This window comes from Bombus bifarius, unplaced genomic scaffold (genome assembly GCF_011952205.1).
Source record: "Bombus bifarius isolate JDL3187 unplaced genomic scaffold, Bbif_JDL3187 scf7180000009949, whole genome shotgun sequence".
Lineage (NCBI taxonomy): Eukaryota > Metazoa > Arthropoda > Insecta > Hymenoptera > Apidae > Bombus > Bombus bifarius.
Genome location: NW_022885435.1, coordinates 254,230 through 274,263, shown reverse-complemented (window position 1 = coordinate 274,263; position 20,034 = coordinate 254,230). Strand labels below are relative to the sequence as shown.

The 20,034-nt window shown below is 42.5% G+C and overlaps 2 protein-coding genes across 5 annotated transcripts; one reads left to right on the top strand and one right to left on the bottom strand.

The window, feature by feature from the left end:
* The first annotated feature begins 12,067 nt into the window (after positions 1-12,067).
* LOC117215965 lies at positions 12,068-13,972 on the top strand. The gene is made up of 2 exons (XM_033462521.1): positions 12,068-12,168; positions 12,238-13,972. Exon 2 carries the CDS (start codon positions 12,272-12,274, stop codon positions 12,671-12,673), a length of 402 nt encoding a protein of 133 aa, XP_033318412.1. The 5' UTR covers positions 12,068-12,168; positions 12,238-12,271; the 3' UTR covers positions 12,674-13,972.
* A 3,350-nt stretch (positions 13,973-17,322) lies between these two features.
* On the bottom strand, positions 17,323-19,793 carry LOC117215966. 4 transcript variants are annotated; one of them, XR_004489259.1, is made up of 7 exons: positions 19,589-19,793; positions 19,242-19,374; positions 18,793-18,946; positions 18,529-18,676; positions 17,814-17,959; positions 17,462-17,687; positions 17,323-17,390 (listed from the first exon to the last, which is right to left on the bottom strand). XR_004489259.1 is itself a non-coding variant. In XM_033462522.1 (5 exons), the coding sequence occupies exons 2-4, from the start codon at positions 18,890-18,892 to the stop codon at positions 17,628-17,630; spliced, it is 306 nt and encodes a 101-aa protein (XP_033318413.1). In that variant the 5' UTR covers positions 18,893-18,946; positions 19,589-19,793; the 3' UTR covers positions 17,323-17,390; positions 17,462-17,627. The 4 variants fall into 4 exon arrangements, 1 of the variants encoding a protein (XP_033318413.1); XR_004489257.1 differs by lacking the exon at positions 18,529-18,676; XR_004489258.1 differs by lacking the exon at positions 18,529-18,676 and having other exon boundaries at positions 19,242-19,330.
* Positions 19,794-20,034: the final 241 nt, after the last annotated feature.

Here is a 20,034-nt window from a genome sequence, read left to right as displayed (position 1 = left end):
GTGACATCGTCGCTGTCGGTACTAAACCGGCTCCCAGCTTCGTGACATCGTCGCTGTCGGTACTAAACCGGCTCCCAGCTTCGTGACATCGTCGCTGTCGGTACTAAACCGGCTCCCAGCTTCGTGACATCGTCGCTGTCGGTACTAAACCGGCTCCCAGCTTCGTGACATCGTCACTCCCAGTGCCTGACCGCACTGAACTCCGTCCCATGGCCGCACCTGGGCTCATATAATTCTACGATCCTCTGGGATCGGGGTACTCACATCGCCATGGTCACTGTTCTCGTCATCACAACAGACATCCAACTCCGCAGGAATGCGACTATCCGGCATTTTCCTTAACCTGTCATGACTGTACTTGTATGACCTTTTCCCATCCAGTGTTTTCAAGGTATATCGGTCTCCTTCCAGGACCTCCGATATCACAAACGGACCCCTGAATTTTGGATCCAATTTTGTCTGGTTCCTTTCTTCATTTTGGCGTAGTACCAAATCACCAGGATTAAACCTAACTACTTTAGCTTTGGTTTTATCGAATCTCTCTTTGTCATACCTAGCACTAGTTTCCATCTCTTTTATTGCCTGTTGTCTTACACTGGAGATATCTATTTCTTTTTCCTCAATGTTATCAGGTAGTAATAAGTCATACGGTCTTGCTGCTCTGCCAATCAATAACTCTAAAGGACTCGATTTGGTTACGCGGTTGATGGTGCAATTCAAAGCCAATTGCATCTCCCCGATCGCGTCTTGCCATGAACGCCCGGTCGTTTCTACCGTTGTGAACATATTTTTTAACGTGCTCATAACACGTTCTACTTGCCCATTGGCCCTACTTGCACCGGTCGCGATCAAATGAACTTTGATTTGTTTGCTTGCACAGAATTCTTGAAATTCCCGGCCCGTGAAACATCTACCCTGATCTGCTATTATCCGACAGGGACTACCGAACAAAAACACGGCGGACTTAAGTGCCTGGATAACGCTGAGCGAATCCAATTTGCGTGTGTGATATAAGTGCACGAATTTCGTAAAGGCATCGATCAAGACGACGACATACTCTTTCGAGTCATTCTTGCCACTCAGCTTGCCCGTTATGTCCATATGCACCGTATGCCACGGTATGCCGGTCTTAGGTATAGGATGCAGTTCAGCCTGTATTTTACCTGAACTAGCCTTCGAAACTCTACAAGCATGGCAGTTCTCGACAAATTTGCGAACATACTTCGCCATTCCCTCGAACCAATAATACTCATAGAGCTTCTCGAGCGTTTTATCCCACCCTAAGTGCATAATTGACTGATGCACATGGTTGATGACGGACCATCTAAAACCTCTCGGAACAATGGGTAAGCAAAGGGTTCTGCCCTTTCGTTGTACTTTACGGTAAAGTGTACCGGATCGCAGTTCGTAGGTATTCGCGATATCTTCCGCGAGCTCTTCGTTCTGTAATTTATTAACGATTTCGGAGATTTGCGGATCGCGACGTTGTTCCGCTAATAGCCAGTCTTCGGAGATCTCGGCCAGATTAATCTCTTTCTCTGCGACCTTGTCTATCATACGGCGATTCAAGTCTACGGGGTTTCGCGAAAAGAAATCTACGTGGGCCATTCGTTTACCCTCTCGATACATGATGTCAAAATCGAATGTTTGCAAATAAGCCCACCACCTATAAACCCGGTCGTTTAAGTTTACTTTGTTGCTGGAGGCTTTCAAAGAATTACAGTCCGTAACTACTAAGAATTTCCGTCCATGTAAGTAGTGTCGGAAATGCTTAACGGCGCTTACTACTGCTAGTGTCTCCAGTTCGTACGAATGATACCTAGATTCCGCGGGACTGGTCCTTTTACTATAATATTCGATGACTCTGTTTTCCTTTTCGACTCTATGCATTAAAATAGCTCCATACCCCTCCGAACTAGCGTCGGTATGTAGCTCTATGGGCCGATTGGGATCAAATATCATTAACACCGGCGCGTCGGTCAGAACGGAAATTATCTGTTGTCTTATCTTTTCGTGCCTGTCCGTCCAAGTTATGTGCTTGTTACTAGAAGTGAGTGCGTACAAAGGTTTCATCACTTGCGAAAATTTAGGAATAAATTTTCGGAAGTAAGAGGCCAAACCTATAAACTGCCTAAGCTGTGTGACGGTCGACGGTGCAGGTAAAGAATTCAAAGCTTGTATTTTTCCCGGGTTTGGACGAACTTCTCCGTTACGAATTACATATCCCAAATAAAGTACCGACGTCTTCAGAAAAGAACATTTAGCGAAATTGAAAGAAAATCCGGCGTTTACGAGAGTGTTTAGTACAGTGTGCAACCTTTCTAGAGCTTGATCTATTGAGTCGGCGATTATTAGAACGTCGTCCAAATAAACAACGACATACGAATAAGCGAGGTCGCCTAAGGCCTTGAAAATGGCTCTCTGGAAAACGGCTGGTGCATTTTTCAACCCAAACGGCATCGTCACGTATTCGTATTGACCGTCGGGGGTAACGAACGCAGTATATTCCGTCGAGTTAGGGTGAATGGGGATCTGGTGAAATCCGCTAGCCATGTCCAGGCTAATGAAGTACCTCGCACTCTGCAATCTCGCGATTTGGTCAGCAATAAGGGGTAAGGGATACCGATCCGCGACCGTATTTTTATTCAGCGCTCGAAAATCTACGCACAATCTGTCTGAGCCGTCCTTCTTCTTCACGAGTATTATAGGGCTCGCGAACGGCGAATTACTAGGTTTTACAATTTGTGCTTTAATTAACTCGTCTATCCTCTCGCGTACTATTCTTCGCTCTTCCACGCTAAGCCTGTAAGGGCTTCTCTGCACGGTGACGTTGGGATCGATTAGCCGTATTTCCAACTGGCCTGTACTGACGCGAGTACGCGGGAAACCCGTAATGAATGATTCTTTAAATCTTTCGAGAACAGAGATTAATCGATCTTTATAGTTACCGATCACATCAGTGTCAACCTCGTTAATGTTGACCGCATCTTCCGCGACTTTACCACAAGCGTTAACGACCTTTGTTTTACAAATAACGAGGCTATCTTGCGCGATATTTACGTCGAATCCCTGGCTCAAAATCTCGCGACCAATCATGATGTCGTATTTTAGGTAATCGTCAGCAAGGACATGAAAAACTATCTCCAATGTAAGATCGTTAATACGAACAGTGGACAAAATCTGAAGTGTACTCTTAACACAAGTATTCCCGATCCTCCGCATCACTACCACATCGGTTATTCTCTTGCCCGAAAATTTCGAGGCTAGGGACTCTTTGATTAACGAACACTCGGCCCCAGAATCAAAATAAAATGGATACGACTCACCCAGATGGCTTAATCTACCAGCCGGAGCTTCTACTACACAGGAGTCGATCCGGCGTTCGTCAATGGAATCGTAGTTTCTTTTCCGCGATGATGGGCAATTAGGCGCGATATGTCCCTCCTCGTAGCATTTGAAGCAGGTCACCTTCGACGATGCGGCTGGTCGTTTTTCCTTCGGGTTTCGTATATCCTGCTCCTTCCCCGTTTGTGTTTGCAGGCGACACTCCGTTCTCCTATGCCCGTGAGCACCACAGCGGTAGCACTTAATCCGAGGAACTGATAGCCTGCTGCGTTTAGCTTCAGGTTCCGTTAGTGAATTTCTTGGCGAAAATGTCGACTGATCGTTGTAAGGGAGAATCCTCATTTCATCATGAAATTGGTCCTCCGTCCTGATATTATTCGCGAGCGTTAGTCGCCGAAAGCGTCGATCTTGTGAACTCAGCATATAAAGGGCGAGGGCATTGATCACTTCGGGCATCGTTAGATCTTGCAACTTCATCTGCAGCATGGAGCGGAGGCGACTACCGTACGCTCCCGGAGATTCAGTCTCCGACGGTCGTTCTCTGGATATCCTTATTAACGCCGAAGCGGCTGTCTCTCTGCCACCAAAACGCGAAAGAAATTGTTCCTTGAACGTTGGCCAGGTAAGCTTTCCACCGCGCACCATTTGTGAAAGCCAATGCGCAGCAGAACCCCTTAGGGCGCGATTTAGAGCGGAAAGTAACGCACTCTCTTGCATCGGGTGGTCTTTCAAAATCAGATCAGCATGAGAGCACCACGCGGATGGATCGGCGCCCGCGCCTTCGGGGTCAAAACGTGGTAACGTTGCATCCTTAGATTCCGTACTCGGTCGTTGCTCCCCCGCTTTGTGCGCTAGCGTCTGAATTAACTCGCGCACAAGGTCCATTTGCTCTTGTAGCACTTTAAACGGTACTAATCCCACTTCTGATGTCGGATCAGGATTCGAATTGTGGGCGCGCGACGACTCTTCATGTGGACTAGCCATCGTTTCACAAAGCCGAGATTTTATTTACACGTATATACAGGTCTATCACTAAGCTTAACAAATAATAAGTACAACTAATAATAAGTCTAACAAACACTAAGCCTAATAAATAATACGATCTACGAATAATTAAATTAAATAATACTATTAGCAATGTTTGAGTTCAAACGAATCCACGGTCACCGGGATAACTCCTTACTAAGCGAAACTAACTTAGACGCAAATGCGATCCTCGAAAACGCTCGATGTATCACTCTCCAAGGCAATCGCAAGAATGCCAGCCTCGTGGAGATTTTTCTCCCTGTACGATTGCATTTTGTTTTCTATCCCCGTTTGGAAGCATCGAGAAGGTTCCAAACGCCGTTGCTAGGCACACTCGTTGGAAGCATCGAGAAAGTTCCAAACGCCGTTGCTAGGCAGTTTCCGCCTGGAGTTTTGATTACTAAATACAATGTATGTCCCATTGCATCGGCACCTCCGAGGCAACATCACACGTGGCTCGGCCCGCTCTCGAGGCCGCATGCCGCCACAACCACACTTCTCGGAAAACACATACAACCACTCCAGACCTCCGTTAGATAAAACATCCATCCCGTGACCGTGGCTACGTTCAGCGACCGATTGTCACCTCGAACCCAATCTCGCTTATTACAAATCTTAAACAATTACAACTATAATAAAATCTAGGCTAAGGTACTAGAGGATGTTCCCAAAATTTCCAAGGAAGGGCTTCGGCTTTCCTTTCATCTCCGACATATATATATGTTTAATACAATATTGTATGTTTTATGTATTCGTTAGACTATTAGTTTTTGACTTCGTATATACTTATATTTCATAAATTGTTAATATAGTATTGGAAGCACTCTAATATTTACTAGTTTATTACATGTCTAGCATATATGTTTATACTTATATGTAACTCTCCAAGTTGATTGATTAAAATATATTTATATATACATGTATTTCTGGCGTTTCAATTATTTCCCCTTTTGTAGTTATTCTTATTTCCCGGTTTATTTGTTTGGTTCGTAACTCGTTCAATCCATTAACTGGTTTTATTTATTTTATTTTATACTGGTTGGATTTATTAGTCGCCCTCGTTTTGTTAATCCTTCCTTTAGTTTCGTAGCGCCGTGTGTTCGTTCGTGCATTCAAATCCTTATTCGCGCGTTTTGTATAGAATAGTTTTCTTGTTCTTGTCACGGCGCGTGCGGAGCGCGGGACGTGACACCCCCGCCCTTGGAGTTCAAATTTCCAAAGGAAATTTGACTGATGGTGTCACTGAGTTTGCTCAAGGCGGATGTAGATGTCGTTGGTTGTTGAGTGACTACCGGTGTTATCGTCCATCATTCCCAGGATGTTTACTCTGGCCAATGTGTTTAAGACTGCAATTTTTCTGCCGGGAACATGACGTGGTCCCGTAGTGCGTCCAGGTCCTCTTGGGTATATATTCCGCTCATGGTCAACGACGATGGTGCTGAATATCGTCACGTTTGGCGCACGTCCGGGCGGAGTTTGTGTGGTGCGATTCCCTTGCCAAACGGGTAGCTCCGAGTAGCATTTTGTTGTATGTCGTACTTTTACTTGTACCGGAATATATTTGACTATATGGACCGCTTCTCCTGCGATCAAATCCATGTGTCCTGGGTTTTGGTTATGGCGTATGCAAATTCGTCCGGCGGTAAGTTTGCCAAGCTTAAAGCGTTCTCTATTAGTTTCTTCTGTGTGGTGTATCTTTATGTCAGTGTATCATGGTATAATATTTTCATTTCTCGAGTTTATCAGAAATAAGAATAACCTTTTATAGAAAAAGAAAATTTTTATATTCATATATATTATATTATTTTTCCTTTCCCCCTTTTTTTTCTCTTCTTTTTTTTATTGTTAAAACCTTGTTTTATTTTAGGTTTTACGTTCATGTTATCAGTGAAAATAAATATTATGACTACTACTTGGGTTATAATTATATACATATATGCGTACGTATTGGTAAGTAGTATAAATGAATTTGTTTTATTGTTATAAATATATAAGTATATATCGTCAATAGGAATAAATATTACAAATGTACCTTGTCTTTGAATATATATATATGTCGGAGATGAAAGAACACCGGAGCCTTTGGAATTTTGAATAATCCCGCAACATTGTAACCTAGAGTCTACTATAGCTGTAATTGAATAATTGTAGTTATTCAACCCGATTGTAATTGTTCGAGAGTCGTGATAATGAGCTTGGGCTCGAGGCGACAGCCAGTCGCCGAACGTAGCCGCGGTCACGGGATGAACGCTTTGTCTAACAAAGACATGGAGTAATTCTATACTTCTCCTTAAAAAGGAAATAGTTGTAACGCTCGACAGTAATATCTTCGTTACGGGTGGTTTCGGGAGGAGTATTTATGTTCTTTTATTTGTTGGAGTGCGAGAAAGACTTTGGTCGTACGGATGGCTGGATGTTACTCTGGACTTTGGTTGTACGGATGCATCATGTTTGGAGTGACTGGATGTTACCCTGGCGGTGACTCATGATAAGGCGGTCAGGATTAACTATCTTATCAGAGTCAAATTTACCCTGTGACAAAGTCCTCGTCACAGTGGGTCGCCGCCCACCGCGGGAATCTTCTTCTCCTTCCCAGTGGGCCGATGGGCCCGCGCGCACCGAACGAACGGTCGCCCATCGCACCATCAACCGCCACCTCCATCAAAATGTAGAGGTGGTCCAAGAGGGTCTCCTCCGGAGACACGCCCCAACCGGAAACACGGCGGGATGCGGCAGGGTTTGCCCACGTGACGTCCACTATGAACTCGCCCCGCCACGCCACGCACGTGCTGTACGACCCCCGGTTCATAAGCCGGAGGTCGAGTACGGCCGCCCAGTCTTGCACGTCTCGCCTCCTTCCGTTAGTCCTACGGGAGCCCCACGCCGTTGAATGAGCGTTGAAGTCCCCAAGGACCAGAGACGGACAGACACCCAAACGCCTCACGCACGCCGCGAGTCCGTCCAGGAAGGAGGCGTATTCCGTCCGGCTGATGTTGGGCACGTAACGGCCACCACGTCCTCGCTCGGTCACCGAGCAGGCGGCCTCCCGCGGTCCTGGTCCAGAATATGGCGACCGTGCCGATCGGATCCCCAGCGCCCCGTGACGCGTTGGGAATGCTGCATGTCTCGGCCACTGCTACCAGCCCGATCCGCCGCTCCGCCAGGCTCTGGAACATTAAGTCCTGAACCTGGCGGGAGCGGTTAAAATTGCACTGCAAGAGCAGTTGTCCTCCTCTGCTTCTTCTGCTCACGTCGGGGACGGCTCCGTCTCCATAGCCTCCTCCGGGCCGTTCCCCTCGCGGTCGATGCGTCCGACTTCTCCGTCCTCTCTTCTGGCCTTCGTGTGGCCTGTTAATGGCGGCGTCGTTTTCTTCCTCGTCGCCGCGTCCCCGTCGTTGCCTGGAACGGTCCTTATCTCCTGTGCGGCCCTCTTCTTACGGGGCGGTGGATTGCATGCCGGTGACCCCATACGGTGCGACGCGGGCAGTCCCAGTTCCGTGCACACTGGACACTTAGGTACCCGAGCAGTCCCTGGCGCGATGTCCTTCCGTCCCGCACCGGTAGCAGCGCTCAACCGTTGACGTGCAGTCCCGGCGCACGTGACCCGACTCCATGCACCTGTAGCAATGGAGTCGGCGCGCCGGGAGAGGGGAAACCAACCTATGTTACCTGATCAACTTATGTTAATCTTACCTCCGCTGAGTTTCCTGGCCGCTGTCAGAGGGCAGCATAGCCACGCCGACCCGAGGCGCCGAGGAGCGGAGCGTATGACTCCCACGCTGACCTCGTCGGCGCGGCAGCCCCCGGCTTCGGCAACAGCGGTCACCACAGCCTCCAGTCCGGTCACTCTTAGGTCGGCCGTCCTTCGCGGCACGGCCACCTTGGCGGGCAAGTCCTTCAGCGTGACCGCCATCCCCTCGGCTAGTCGCGATGCTTTTCTCCCGGCAACCTGGCCTGAGATCTCGAACAGCAACGCCCCCGTGATCGTCTTTCTCGGTCTTAACTCTGCGATGTCGAGTTCGGAGAGCTTGATTTCCCTCTTCACCACCGACAAGGCATCCCTATACGTGAAGCCCGAACCGTCACTCACGGTGAGGGATACCGCGGCAAACCGTGGGGGTCGGGGAAGTCCAGGCGCTTCCTTACCGCACGCGTCCCGCCCACCAGCGTTACGTCCCTTCTCTGTCGCGATAGCTTCCGCTCAGTTGCTGCTGCCCGCTCCCCGCATAAATTCTCTCCCCGTGCGGGGGCGCACCGGAGGCCGAACGGCCACCTCCGCGAAAGTTCTTACCTTTGATCCGCCACCGCCGGCCGCCGCCCCGGACGCTGGAACCCCTGTTCGCAACGTCGACCACGGCAAAGACGATGATACCCGTCCCTCGGTTCTCACGGCCTCGGTCGGCGCATGGACCGTTGGAAGAGGTTGCGCCGCTGGCTTCTTGTTCTTTCGCCTCGCTCTCCCTCTTTCTCCTCCTATGACGGTGGTGAATCCTACCTCGTCGGCCGACGACTCCACGGTCGACCGCGAGGTGTCTCTCGTCGGCCGCGACCATGCCTGCATGGTTCTTGCGACGGCGGCAGCATCCTTAGCTGTGGGGGACGTCCCCCCTGGCATTAATTGCCGCCACGATTCCTCCATCCTACGGAAGAACAGGATCTTGAGGTCCTCTAGCAGATCTCGGGGTTCTGGACCATCAAATCTATCCGCTTCAATTCCGTAACTTCAATTTATCAAATGAGTGTCTATTGCTGCATTATAATTATTTTTTTATAACGATCTATCCATTTTTTTATTGTAACGCATAGTACATTTCTAAGAAATGTTGATTCTCATAGGCCGAAATTTTTAAATGTATTTTACAGGCACACTGAAGGATTAATTTTGTCTTTAAGAAATGTCAAACGCTGTTACAGCGTTTAAAATAGCAGTGAAGATATTATTAAAATTTGGGGTTAGGTTTTTGGAAGTACTATTTATCCAGTCCGTTACCTTACCAATCGCGTTCTAAGGCCAAACTTGTCGATTTTGGACTCGTAGTATTCTGGATTGAAATTATCTCACCCACCTGTAACACAAAATAGAACGAAAAGTTATTAACAGTTCTTCCTTCTATAAAATCTTCTTATCGTTTAAAATAAATTATTTTTCAAATCGCAGCAGCCATGAGTCGCAGTATGTAATAACGTACAATATACTGAAAACTGAATATTAGAAATAAATGTTCGAAGTGCACACAACCAAGTGCACACGTATGGCCAGCTTATCGATAACGACGTGAACGTTAATCTTGTAGGAAAAGAAGTAGGAGGACAATTTGGACAAGGGTTTGGATCACTGTCCTGACGAGAGAAAACATCACGCAACGAATCCCTTGGTACAATCGTTTCCCATTTTCTGAAAAATCGGCAAACGAAATACGGTTCAATTGGTTCAACCGATTCTATTATTGGTTAATGATTCTGATTGTAAAAAAATAAAGTTTTGAACGTTTAAATGGTGTTGATATGTTCCTATGTTCCGAGGCTTCCGAGTTTCCATTGATCCTGATCTAAGCCGATCCAAGTACTGTCTCTCGCATAATCGTGATAACGAGTATTCCGTTGGTCGTAATACACGTCACGTTGATTGAGGGACAGACGGCAGTCGATTTTGGACAGGTATACAATTGTCGCAACGAACGATTGTTTCCGTTGTCGCGTTGGGCAGATAGATACATGGATCCGATCGTCGGACGGCCGTTTCCGATAGGTTTCCGTTGATACGTGGGTGGACACTCGTTTGTTCCGACTATTCATTGCCCACGTTTCCTTGATCGTCCGCGACGAAGATCGACTCGCCTGTTTTCCTTTCCCGTTTCGCGATCGTACAAATACCACCCCGGAGCAACTTTGGTCACAATTGTGCTCGTATTTTCCAACTTGATTGATCGTCTCCACGCTCGATGTTTCGCAGTCATGGATTCAATTTTGAACGTTACGTTGAAAAGAGAAGTCCTCTATTATCCTGTGGACAAGCGTTTCATTCTGTACATTTTGCTGGTACGCCGCAATGGGAAAGTGATGTTTCTGTTCCATTGGCCAGACGTGACCAAATTCTTGGGCGTAAGTATCGCCATGCTGGACCCGTTCGAGAGGAGGATCATTTGGCAAGGTATTAGCGAAAAAGTTGAGAACCTGAAACCTCCTAAAAGCTGGAAGTTCAAGGACATGCTGATTGATAAGGGCATTTTGTACGAAGTTTTGTCGTATGTCGTAATGCGAGATCACGAGAGAAAGGTGACACTTTTGGTTGCTGGTTGTATTTTTCTGTCATTCCGAAGTTTTTGCGAGGAGATAAGTCGATGGATAATCCAGTTATCGATCGAATTCTCGATTCCAACCGGACCGACAAGGAAGATGAAAACGACGTCCAGATGGTAACAATGGCGAACGTTCACGTTAAACCGATTGGATTATCTTCTACGAATATTGATATCGATCCCATTAGAATCGAAGAAGATGATATTGTGTCTCGCTGCAATCAGTCTGATCATTTGTCTCAATTGTCTCTATTACTCGTGAATTGTACCATATTGAGCATGTTGAAATCTACATATGTTGATGTACATCTGATGAAATGTACATCTGTTTAAATAAATGTAACTTTGTTCTATCGTATCATATCAAACAGTTAGAGATTATGTATCGTTTGAAAGTTTTGAAAATCCATTGTACCATATCTATCGTATCTATTAAACATATTGAGAACTGAATGTATTCGTTTCTAAAATTACAATTAACAAAGTTTCAAAGTTCAGTTTGTGTGCAGTACATCTCTTTCGTGGTTCCATGCCATGCATCCAAAGGTGTACGAAATCCGGTTAATCAGTTTGTCCCATTCGACTAATTTGATCTCTTAGCAAACTGTACCGTTTACGAGTTACGCGGTTGCCAAGTTACGCGTAACGCTGTAACTATGGCACGGTCGGTCACAGCGTACCAGACACAGAGGTACATTTTTCGCGTCGTAACTTTTTCCAGGTTGGTTCCATCGCGATAGGACCAGTAACGTTGGATAGTACACGAGTCCAGGTTCCATAAAGCCTGACCCTGCGACACGGGTTTTCGATATCGTTTACGAGTTACGGGGCTGTTAAAGTACACGTACCGCTATCTTTATTGTTTAATTAAACGCTGCATACTCGACACAAAGGTGCCTTGGTCCGGTTGTAACTTTGTTCCGGTGCTTCGGAGCAGGACTGATCCACGACCGATAGATAGTTCGTGTCATCAGTTTCCATAAAACCTGACCCTTCGACATGGGTTTTCGGTACCGTTTACGAGTTACAGGTTGTCAAAGTTTATCTCGTAATGGTCGAGTTGGTAGACGGAACGCCCTAGTGTTGACAACCCGGTTAGTTCCAGGTTAGTCTTACAAAACTCGAGTAGATAGTGGTCACCACTCTCTCGCGTTTTACCGTCAAACGGATGTTTGTTGCCACGCGCGTGTAATTCGAGATCAGACAAGGATCAAGACCGTTTGCGTCGATCAGTAGTCGGATATCGCAAGGTTGCGCATTAGATCCTGTCGTCGCCGTCTCCTCTCTTACGCCTGTAACCGGTTTTCCCGTTACTACGTCTGGTGCTCGAGACTGCTTATCTGCCTTTCTGACGCCATTTCCCCACTCCCAGCTGGAATCTAAGGTTGGCGGTCAAAGTCCACTGGGGGGATTTTACGTAATCATCGGTCGATAGTGCTGGTTTATTCGCTCTTGGGACACGATGACAGCTGGGCGGCGGTTGGACCGGTGATTGATGGTAAAGTTGTTTCCTATTATCGTGATTCCTTTTTTTTTTTGTCAATAATGAATGCCTTTTCGTTTAAAGTACTTGGACCTTGTGAGTAGTTATCGTTTGGACAATGCTGAACCAGTTCTGGAAGATGTTCAATTTCCAATTTTGCACCCGTTGCAACAAGCCGATTGTGAATGAGGAGAATTTGAGAATTTTGCGACATATTATTCTCGGATCCAGTATCGTGACTACGTTTTGTTTGGGATTCTTTGCGTTGCCGATAGTTGGGTTTGCCTCTACTGGTGTTGTTTCTGGGTCCATAGCTGCAGCTTGGCAATCAAGTATCGGTAATGTTGTTGCTGGTTCTCTTTTTGCGACATTGCAAAGTATGGGAACTTCTGTTTTGTATCAGCTTTTGTTTGGAGCTATTGGTTCACTTGTTGGCGGAGGCACTGGAGCACTAGCTTGTTTATTGGCCCATGCCGAGCAGCTGGGATTCTGTACCTGCAACGTTGATCGTGCAACGTAAATTACGATCCGAAAAACCAATTAATTAAAACGACTTGGAAGTTAATCAAGAAACCAATAAAAATAAATTAATAAATGTAATAATACTACATAACATAATATAACAATATACAATCAGGAATAACCTATGATTGACAATTCAAATTACGATTTGAAATTCTATCAACAAAGATTAACCAGCGATTTCAACTAATTAATTAACCATGATAATTTACGAATTTATGATTTGAGAGCCTCTGATGAAGACATCTCCGCATCCACCAAATTATCAAAACCTATATTCGCTTTAACAATAAACCAAACCAAACACCGGAAGCAACAATCACACAAAATATATCCTATATAAAATACAAAATTATACGATTAGATAACACCTAGGCATATCGACACACATAAACAAACAAGGCACTATATTAATAAAATCACACACGAAACGTCAACATACACTATACACCAAGGACACACAATAGAAAATTCCTTTGACTAGAAGAGCGGTGACATAAAAGAACATCCAGGACTTCGACAGGAGCCTCCTTTGGGAAACGAGACTTTCTACGAATCATCCGTATCGCCTTCATGAGCCATTTATACACACTTTTGGAATATCTCCTCCCCTCACGCTGAAACGACACATATAAGATTAAGGAGGGAAATAGACGAAGCACCATAGGAAACAGGACGAGGTTAAAATAAATAAAGGATACATACCTACACAACATAACCTGTAGTCACAAGAAAGACATAAAATTACGACGAACTAAAATACCGCGCAAATAAAAATAAATAAAATAAAAAAATTCTTTATTCGACCTATAACACCAAACAAATCAACACTTATATATCTAAAATACGGCAAATAAACAAGACACTGCTATCAAATAAAATCAAAGTCAAAATACGGAGCACCTGGATTCAGTTCGCAAAACTTTTTTATACACCACGAACGCACGACAGGAGAAATCCCCCTTTCACCGGAATAGAAATGACGCAAGTAAGCGTCCAAAACCTCCGCAGGAATTTCATCCAGGAATCGAACCTTTGAACAATTATCCGTATCAAGGACTTCGATCGATGGAGAATCGGTAGCTCAACGGTGTCTTCATCCGATAGGGCCAGCTCAACGGCCAGAGAACCATCAGGCTAATGTCGAAGCCACAGTGTCTATCTGTTCAGAACGCACCCTCTCCAACGTCCTCAACTTCTGCGCACGGTTTCTTACACCGCCACGACAACCACGCTTTTGTCACATAATTTTTAGGGTTGGTTGGTGGAAATAAGATATAGTTGAGTCGTAACACAACAATTAACTTTGTTTTAATCAACCTTTATTGTGAATTCACCAATCACAACGTAACACGCACTGAATTAGCATAAATCACAATTTACTCCAACCACGTTATGTAAAACTTAGTTACAACAATACATTAAGTACGCGACTTATAAGTGTAGAGACCGATATAGATATGTTGACTATTGTAAGGATACAGAATAAGTGAAGTTTTACTGACGATACTGTGTCTGAGGAAAGCTAGGGGTGGGTGTGTCTAAGGACACGGGACTATCGGATTTGCTGATGACAATTTTGGTTAAAGAAGTGAGGGCAGTAGACACCGTCTCCGATTGGATTATAGGACGGTTGGTGGACCAGGAAGGAGTTTAGCCGCCCTCGCGAGAAAGTTGCCAACGGAACATACCAGATGTGGAGAAAACTAACTTTCTAAGCTAACACGTGGTAGACAATAAACGTAAAGGGAAATTTAAGACAGGAAATACTCGCTTGGTCCGACGGACCTTAACTATGAAAATGCCAAGGCCCCTGGTGGGCACTTCAGCCTATTGAGGGTGCGCACCAAGGATATGCAGACATCTGGGTGTCATCATGTCCGTGGTGTGTGGCCTGGTCTCTGATGTGAATTGACGTTACACTTTCTCGAAACATTCACATACCGTTTGCGTGACTTGCGTTTCCCCTTATTCTTCTTTTTCCACTTCTTGCACTTAAAACAAAACGCACAAATTAATGAAATAAACAACACATGATAAAATGAATAAACAATACATACTTGCTCAGTGCACACAACAATACAGGTTGCTCAGGTGCAAGTACCTCCGTCTCCATATAACCTGTATCCAAAAGAAAAACATAAACGAAAATACTGATCGGATTCTAAATATTGTGAACAAATAATAAATAAGCAAAACTCCCAACACTACCATTATTAGTAAAGAAACAAGGACGAGATGACCTTAGAACGTAAACGTTGAAATGAAGCCTCAAGCCATGCATTGCAAATAGAAATCTACTAATAATCAATCTAAACAAATAACAAAATCAAAATTCATAATATGCCGCTACGGAGATAGGACAACCTGCAACTACATATCAAAATATATTCATGTAAATCACCAATAAAAATACCGAAAGTAATTATCAAAATCCAAATAATCTATACAAATAAATAATGAGTAACCAAAACACATAAAACTACACATTGAAGACAACCACTTCACGACGTTTTCCATGAAATAAATAAAAAAAGAAAAAAAATAAAACAAACAAAACTTACTATACTCTATTGAAAGAAACACGAAACAACACATGCCATGCGTACAACGACTCCATAGAACAATAGAAGTCCCATTACCCATGAATTAGTTATAAATAAGAGTAGCAGCATACGAAAAAAGCTTTTTAGTCGGTTAAAAGGTTTCAGTCGGTTCAGAGAGATCATAAAGAGTTCAGTCGAGTTCGAAGAGTGCAAGAAAATTCAGTTTAATCAGTCAGTTCAGTAGAGTCCAATAGAGTTTCATTGTCCACCCTGTTTGTCATCTTCTCAAGAAAAGAGAAATTGTATATTCTAAGTCGTTATTTGAAAGAAATATAAAAGTGTTCACATTGTCACGGCCGGCCCGATCATCGAAACCAATATCAAGTTAGTAAAATTGTGATAAGTATCCATAATTGTTACCATTTGTTAACCGCGGCGTCCATACAACCCTTCGCTCAATTGCGTCTCCAATAAAATTTAATACAACAGAAAAGTATCAGTGTTAGTTACCAATTTGTTAATAAAGGCGTTTATATTGTTATTCTTTAAGTGTCACAGTTCGATTAACCGTTAATTCGATCAAGTAAAATTTGAATAAATTATAATATAACAACACCAACCCAACGCACGAAATAAATCTGTGCGTCCATTCTAATTATTTATTCCGAAGAATTTTAATCCTCTCCCGTACTAGTATTCCTGCCGAAACGTGGAATTTATTTGCCAGTTGCATTAAATGTAAGTAACGCTACCTATTAACATAACAACTATTGAATAGAAAAGAGAGAGAGAGTGAGAGACAACACGACGTTTAGACTAAGACCCCGGCAGACACAAGGTACAACGAATTGAGAATTCTCCAACGGTAGTGCGCTTGAGAGACGCGATACGAGATTGAGAATTCATACGAGTTGTTACCGAGAATACGACAGACGTGACAATACTTACAACACAATAACATTCTTGACGTAAAGACAAAATATAAAATCTACAATAAATACAAAATAGTAAAAGGAAAATTGGAAGTAGAGAAAAATAGTCCATTGTAAAAGAAAAAAAAATTGTTTGAAATAGTCCCTAGACTATTTCTGGTGGCAACATCTACCCTATTAATCGGAAGTTTTAGAATATATATGTCGGGTTTACATTAGAATTAGGGTTAGGGGCGTGAAACGAATCTTCGTTTGGATTACACGTCGTCGTTATGCAATAGAGAAGACTTCGACTAATGCAAATACGATTATCATAGAACTAGACAAGTAACCGTGGTAATTAGATACTCGAGAAACTAATGACAATGATCCTAGGTTCAATAACGAATCCGCGGTCGACGGGATAATAGATGAACGTGCTCACAAAATCTAAGTCGGACGCGTAATATTCACTGGTCGTAAAGGGTTACTCTATTAGTCGATGGGACCGCAAGAAAGAATGACTTTTCGTCCCGACGATGCCACAGAAGAAAACTATGGTGGGGTATGTCTAAGGACACGAGATCATCGGATTCGTCGGGGATAGTCTTCGTTCGGAAAGTAAGGGAAATTGACATTGCTGCTAATTGGTCAATCTCCATATCGGTAGTTAGAAAAAGATGCTAGCCGCCCTCGAGGGAAAGTTGCTAGTGGGAGACATCGTTCGTTGAAAAAATAGATCTCCCCTAACTTCCCGTAGTTGGGACAAAGACTGTTTGTCCGTTTGAAGGACTTTAGGTAACTAGATCTTAGTGTTTATAACGGCCCTCGGACTAGCTGATCACGTACTGTGGAGACGCGTCGGCATTTGGTAACCATCATACCCGAAGAATAGGATCTGCGTGTGGCGAGCCACAGGACAGAAACCGTTGAAATGTTTACTGTCGCGTGCCGCTACAAATATTTCTTTTAAAGAGAGCTATAGAATTACTCCATACCTTTGTTAAACAAAGCGTTCATCCCGTGACCGCGGCTACGTTCGGCGACTGGCTGTCGCCTCGAGCCCAAACTCATTATCACAACTCGCGAACAATTACAATCGGATTGAATAACTACAATTGTCTAATTACAGCTATAGTAGACTCTAGATTACAATGTTGCGGGATTATCCAAAATTCCAAAGGCTCCGGTGTTCTTTCATCTCCGACATATAAATACCCATAGACTCATGGCTTCGAAGCTCTGTTGTAATGTAACGCTGCCACAGTGTGGTTCTGGATTAGTATACACTGTACTTATACTTATGCTTATATTTATACTTATACTTACAGTTACACTTATACTTAAATATATTTCTGTTACACATTCATCACGCGTTCCTCGAAGAGATAACTTCAACAAAGGTGGTTGGAAAATTCTTCAGCTTGCTCTTCGTTGCTTCTGGCTCATGTGTTGTCCGTTAATCTGATTGCTGGGATTAGTTTAATTGGCTCCTTTATTTTGTTCGTGGCTTTCCATAGGAAATAGTTGGAATTCTCGTACGCAGAAAGTGAATCTATGAATTTTGAGAATTCGTTATTATTATGATCTTTTATTTTACTTTCTATTTCCTTTGCAAGTTTGTTTAGATGTTTTTTTGCTTTCAAGTGCTCTATGTTTTTGTCATTTTGCTTTCGCTTACCTTTTTTCCTCTGATTTTGTCAAGAAAGTCTTGCGGAATTATTTTTGTTTGCCAATTATTTGGTTCATAAGTAGTAGTTGCCAATGCTACTTCTATAATCTCTGTCAATGTACTGCCTGTTCGCAGTGGTGCATATACTGCTACATCTGGAAGTAATTGCCGTTAGTTAGTATTGTAACGGTGGTTGCTTGAGCGTATTACTGATGGATTTGGCTATGTTGGTGTTAAGGGTGGCGATTGGTTAGTTACTTGTGCATAACTTCGGCTACCAAAGGTGTTGGTGTTTCCATGATTAGAGTTCTATACATATTGTATTGTTTGCTGTTGGATCTGATTCCGTAATATCTACTCGCTGTATGTTCTGCTTCGAAGCGTGTAGCAGGAGGGTGTGAGGAAAAAGCAACACCAGGTTAATGATCATAGAGATCAACTTTTATCTTAGATATATGATTATTATGATTATATTATTCTTATTTTATACCTAACTAATTTCTAATAAATGTTATATAAAATAAATATTTTTTCATTATTAGAATCCTTTGTAAACTCTATAATTATATTATAATTTAGCTTCCTCAATAAAGAATTTAATAACATTGAAAATTTTTAATCATGGGTAATATTTTAAATGTGACACTATTTACGTATGTTATAGGTAATGTTAATAGTTACACAATTTTTTAATAAATTAAGAAAAAACTAAAAACAAACTTACTTTCCAATATATGCGTCAAATATAAAAGCATTAAAGATATGTGTACATATTTAATTTGAAAATTGTAGTCTTGTTAAACTTGTTTGTTGGTAATAATAATGCATGTTTAATAATGGTTCATAATTAATATTCATTTAAACAATGCTTTCTGTAATAAATGGAGTATTGTAGATCTGCTTGGAATAAATGGTGAGAAATTATAATAAATACATAATATAGTATTAGTTATTGAATAAGCTTACTGCTTTAGTTTATATTCTTTACCTTTAGTGCTTTCACCGAAGAATGGCGCCAAACACAAAATCCTAGCTACTCGATCGCAGTGTTCAATAGTGGTCAATTGGTAAAGTACATCTTGCGACATTAAGAACCTTATCTCCTTTACAGCAGTTAACAGACCTGTGTGTACAACTATGGCCTAGGGACAGTGTGGCATATTAGTGACAGTGTGGCATATTAGTGAAATTAAAAGCTTAAAGTCAGTAGTGTCTGCTTTCATTAATGAAAACTTAAATATATTTTTTATGCTTATTATATATTTTTTTAAAATACTGTATGACTGGAATAATGTAATACAAATACTTTGTTAAACATAATATATTAAAAATTGGATTTATATTCAATTACATTCTACTTTCCACCAAGAGTTACGCAATTAATTCACAATTACTCTCTTCGTTTAGGATCGTTTGGAAGATAATACATTTTCTTACCACTCTCTGACTTGTTTCTGCATCCCTTGGCTGAGTAATCAGGCATTTGAACTAACGTTCCAAACTTAAATGCTAATTCTGTATGTTCTCTATAATGACCAAAAATTTGTAATAAACACGAAGTATAAATCACCTTAAAGTAAAAACGGATAACACCATACAGATTTAATTACTAAGATGTGTGTAGCTCAAAATTTGATGTTAATTTAAAATTGTAATATAATTTATTGTTAAACTTTGCAAAAAAGTTGTATTTTCTTTTGAGGTTATCTTTAGCAATCTTATGAAAAGGTTATTCAACTATTATTTATATCTATTAATAAGAGCGACTTTTAATAATATCTTACTTTTTCTTATTATTCTTTATTTCCGTCGTTATTTACACTCTAATACACGGTAAATATTATTACACTTTGTTTACAGACAACTTTGTAAACGTATACTTTATACATTTATATCTATACCAATCTGCCATAACTGGTGCAGGAAGCGCTTTTATAAATGGCGGAACCAATCAGCGTTGAACGAATAGATTTGCCACACTGTCCCTGGATCAACTACACATCGCAGGGCTTAACTCTTCAGTCAGGTCTGTAACTGATTCCGAATTTGAAAAATCACCGTACGTGTAATCGATCCAACGATCGAATTAAACTGTCAAAATTTCCAATTAGTTGTGGAATAACAATAATTGTTTGGCCGTTATCTTTTCTGATTGAAGAAAACAGTTACAAAACGAAGTGTATTCATTGAAACTTTTATTGCATACAATTTTGCATAAATAAAATAGTTT